The following is a 4,837-nucleotide window of genomic DNA, read 5'->3' as shown; positions in this document are numbered from 1 at the left end:
CTTTAAAAGGAACCAAAAAACTATTAACTGTTTAGTATGGCTGTTAATCTTAAAGACATTTAGACGCCAGGCAAGGTGGCTCATGCCTGTAATCCCAGCACTTTGAAAGGCCAAGTTGGGTGGATCATTTGGGGTCAGGAGTCCTAGACCAGCCTAGCCAACATGGTGAAACCTCATTTCTACTAAAAATAAACTGGCCAGGCATGGAGGCATGCACCTGTAGTTCCCGCTACTTCGGAGGCTGAGACAGGAGAATCACTTGAACCCAGGAAGTGGAGCTGCAGTGAGCTGAAGTTATGCCACTGCACTCCAGCCTGGGCAACAGAGCGAAATTCTGTCTTACACACACAAAAAAAGACATTTAGATGCAATTTGTCCTAGGTGTTTTATTTTCTCCATGATCTTGTCTATCAAATGCTTTCTTGCGGAGCTTACTATAAACCAATTGAGAGTAGCCTTTTATCCAAATAAATTTCAATATGGTAGACTAATCAGGTTTTACTTAACTAAATCAGTAACCACTAAGTAGGGGAATAAATATATATTGGAAGAATGTGCATATAAGACATGAAATTTGTTTAAAATAAGAAAGTACAGGATAGAAAAATAAATTTAAAATGTTCACAATATAAGAGAGATTGCTCACAGCTGGGCGTGGTAGCTCACACCTATAATCCTAGCACCTTCAGAGGCCAAGGCAGGCAGATCACTTGAGCTTGGGAGTTTGAGACCAGCCTGGGCAACATGGCAAAAAATACAAAAAGTTGGCCAGGCATGCTGGTGCATGCGTGCAGTCCCAGCTACTTGGGGAACTGGGGAGAAGGATCGTTTGAGCCCAGGGAGGTCGAGGCTACAGTGAGCCATGATCGTACCACTGCACCCCACCTTAGGTGACAGACAGAGTGAGACCCTGTCTCAGAAAAAATAAAAAGAGAGAGAATATTCTCTCGTGGAAATTCCAATACATGAAAGACTTCCGGTGAATAACAATGATCAAGCACAGAACCATGAAACTTAGAAAGCACCAGAAATATGACTTTCCTCTAAAACTAAGTAACAAAATAATTCCCAATCCTTCCTTATTACACTAGCAATGTTATAATACTAATGCACTAACCTCTAACTCCTTCTCATCAAATGTCTTCAGCAGATGTTGTGGAATTACTTCATTAAATCCTTTCTGCAGAGCCAGGAATTGAGCCTCAATGCCTCGTAAAAATCTCCAGTTCACATAGAGCCTGTAAACATTAGGCAGGGATTTCATATAATCACATACATTTTCAGATCTGGTAATTATTATAAATCTCTACTTTAGCAACATTGCATTTTACAAGCATCTAAAATTAATAACTTAGCCTAACGTCTAAAAATAAACTTCAGAGTAATGAAGATAGATGAATCCAGAGGTGTGACGCGGTTCAGTGTTGATGAAAAGTGGTAACCTTCTACTAACAAAAGCAGAATCAGTAGAGCAACCCTTCAAATCAGAGAAGCTCCCAGGAAATGAGACATCTACCAGAGCTGAGTCTGAAGTTAAAATCTTCATGAATTTCTTTCTAAACTTAAAGCATATAGGCCAATAACTAGAATAAAGAGCTCATTCACTCAAAAGTGACAATTTTTCTGATTTTACTTGCAAATGTAGTTTGAATGTGTTGGGTATTCTGTTTCTATTTGAGGGAGGTAAGGAGGTAGAGAATCCACATATCCAAAATGAAAAGAAATAGTAAAAGCCAATAGCAAGCACTTTTTGATTAAATACTCATTGTTCTCTAGAGGCTATAAAAATTCTGGAAGGTGTCATTTTACCAATAAAAAATGTGCTAAACTACATCTATTGTGTGAATTTATGATTTATAAGTGAATTGCTTTTATTTATCTATCTACCCAAGAAAACCTCTCCATCTCACATATCACCAAACTTACTCATCTGTCAAATTTGTTAACATTTCCAACCTTCGAGAAATAGTTTTCTATTTTAAGAAATAAGTTACTTAACAGTATATCCTTTGGAGGACCATGTTTTTGTTTGTTAAGGGGACAGCAAAACTGTACAACTGTAAAAGTTTTTCTTTGTAATTTTTTATCTCATACCTGTATGAGATAAAGGATTATTACTGTGTGCTCTAAACATGACTGAACCTTGGAGAGCAGGATCCAGGGACTGAGCCTTCCAAAGGAGATAATGCTAAGACTTGGGAAATTCTAATTTGTTCTTTCTTTAATTTTCTTAAGATGGAGTTTTGCTCTGTCGCCCAGGCTGGAGTGCAGTGGTACAATCTCAGCTCACTGCTACCTCTACCTCCTAGGTTCACGCAATTCTCATGCCTCAGCCTCCAAAGTAGCTGGGACTACAGGCGCCTGCCAACACACTCGGCTAAGTTTTGTTATTTTTAGTAGAGACGGGATTTCACCATGTTGGGCAGACCGGTCTCAAACTCCTGACCTCGAGTGATCTGCTGCCTCAGCCTCCCAAAATTGTGGGATTACAAGCATGAGCCACCACACCCAACCTGTTCTTTCACTTTTTTAAGTAGAAGCGTAATGCATACTTATTATGTATATAACAAAAAAATCAAACATTAACTATGGAGACAGTAAAATACGGAAGTCCATTCTTTTACCCTCTCGCTCCTTCCTCCCTATTTCCAGGCTCATCACCTCCACTTCCTCATCCTAGGCAAAAACTTTATTTGGTTGCAGCCTCCTGAACATCTTCAGCATAATTTTTTTTTTTAAATGGACTTTGTTCCTACATAATTTTTCTAAGATTTACTTTTCAAATTTGACAGTTTATGCAGTCTTTCTTTTAAATATGCACATAATAATCTGTTGAATATATAATATAATCATTCTTCTCTAAAAACATTTTAATAGTGCAGTTTTTTTTTTTTAACAAGTAGTATGTAATTGACCGTCTTTCCCCATATTTCTTTAAACATGTATGTTTCTGCAGAAGAGCCCTAAACTCTGAGCTGCTAGTTAAAGGGCACATGCTGGTATCACAGAAAAGCTATGCCAGTGTTCACTCCAATCAAATGGACCTCATTTTTAAACTAGGAATAATTTCGTCAGTAAGATTTGGGAACATAATCTATACAAAAAAGTACAGGATGCAAGTTTCTGTGTACACAAAGTCCAAACTCAAACTCCCAAAACTGACTACCATAGTTCTATGTTTAGAAGACTTTTTACTTCTCATAGGCCAAATTAGCCCAATACATAAAAATTCCTCAATTTTTACTTTAAGAAATCTGAAAAACATTTATTTACATTTATCCCTAAACTCACAATGTGCTCATTTATAAATAGGCTAAGTGCTAATAATATACAGCACAAAAGCCCTTCTGAATTCCCACCTGTGGCAGCTACACCACATGTGGCCCCAATGCTCATGTCTCCTGGTATTTACACCTTTGTATTTACAGCTCCTCCTCCATGCTGAAACAGGGCTGGCTGGCTCAGTTTAACCAGGAGTAGACAGCAGAAGTCATGCTGGCCAGGACCAGGCTTAGGCCTTAAAAAGATCTAGCAGCTTCTGCTTTTGAGCTCTGGAAAGCTGGCCACCCCATAAGAAGTCTGGCTATCTTGTTGGGAGAGAGAGTGGCCCTGGAGAGAGGAAGTGGTCTTTGATATCACACAGGGAGAACCAAGGAACTCAGTCAACAATGAGAACTAGAGCCCAGACGTGACTGTAGTCGACAGCCATGCCAGCTAGCCCTCAGCCATTTGAGCTATCCTAGTTATGAGTCAAGAGGCCATCTTGGCGTGGCCTAGCTCACACCTTGTCCAACAGCAGTGCGTCATCCATCTTGTTCTTTTGCCCAATTTCCTGACCCTTGGAATTGTGAGAAATAATAAAATGGCTATTTTTAAGAAGCCACTAAATTCTGGTGAAGCAGGTTTTGTAACACTGAGTAATGCTATCTAAATATTTAAGTTTGTTCATGCTAATATTCTGGAACATTAAGAAAAAAAATTCACTGTTTACCTAACATATTCTTTTTTATTTTCTTCATTAACAGGGATACTTTTGCCATTTGGTTTAAGTTCATGCTGAATAATTTCACCATATGCATTATGTTCAACACAGAAGGTATGGTCCAAAACACCTGTAATATCATTCTCACTGGATAGGAAAAAGGAAAAGATATGTCACTGGGAAACATAAAATATAGATCCTATAGATATATTAATTGGTGAGACAGATAAAACTAAGATCATTTTTATAGTATGACAAATGTGAGGTCAGATTCAGCTCAGGAACTCTTACACTACCACACCATCTAGTTCTTTAAGGAGAGAAAAGTCAAAGAGCTTTTAACCTTCATAAACACGAAATATTTAACTTCCTGAGTAATGAGAAAGAGCCCTGGCCAAAGGTGGGCCTTGCTAGAACCACCAGCATAAGACAATTTCAGTTATATTTGGCATTCTGAAGAGCCCTACTTAGTACTGTACTCTAAGTGGCCAAGTGTCTGTTTATCCCTATTGAGAAAGCTACTGCATACTTAGTAAAAAATAAACACTGCCAGTGTATCTTCATAAAAGAATGACCTCTTGCAAAACAGAATCAGTTCTTAGCTTAAATTCAACAATTAGCTCTTACTCCAAAAGTATGGTTCCAACAATCACCACTTCATTAAAAGCAATGGCAGCAAGAATTTGCTATTCTAACACATGCAGGTTTGGAACAGGATTTGCCTCACATTGAGGAAATCATTATATAAAGTACTTTTAAAAACAGTATATACGGCCGGGCGCGGTGGCTCAAGCCTGTAATCCCAGCACTTTGGGAGGCCGAGGCGGGTGGATCACAAGGTCAAGAGATCGAGAC

General features: G+C 38.6%; 1 protein-coding gene across 1 annotated transcript in view; it reads right to left on the bottom strand.

Moving 5' to 3' along the window:
- Window positions 1–4,837, bottom strand: part of SMURF2 (SMAD specific E3 ubiquitin protein ligase 2) — a 122,662-nt gene that overhangs the window by 5,334 nt on the left and 112,491 nt on the right. Inside the window, exons 14-15 of the mRNA XM_037734650.1 lie at window positions 3,992–4,129; window positions 1,118–1,238 (exon numbers count right to left, since the gene is read on the bottom strand). Of these exons, the coding sequence (XP_037590578.1) occupies window positions 1,118–1,238; window positions 3,992–4,129 (259 nt within the window). The remainder of the gene's footprint in view (window positions 1–1,117; window positions 1,239–3,991; window positions 4,130–4,837) is intronic.

The sequence above is a fragment of the Cebus imitator genome, unplaced genomic scaffold, assembly GCF_001604975.1.
Source record: "Cebus imitator isolate Cc_AM_T3 unplaced genomic scaffold, Cebus_imitator-1.0 Scaffold650, whole genome shotgun sequence".
Taxonomy (NCBI): domain Eukaryota; kingdom Metazoa; phylum Chordata; class Mammalia; order Primates; family Cebidae; genus Cebus; species Cebus imitator.
This window is presented reverse-complemented; position numbering and strand designations above follow the sequence as displayed.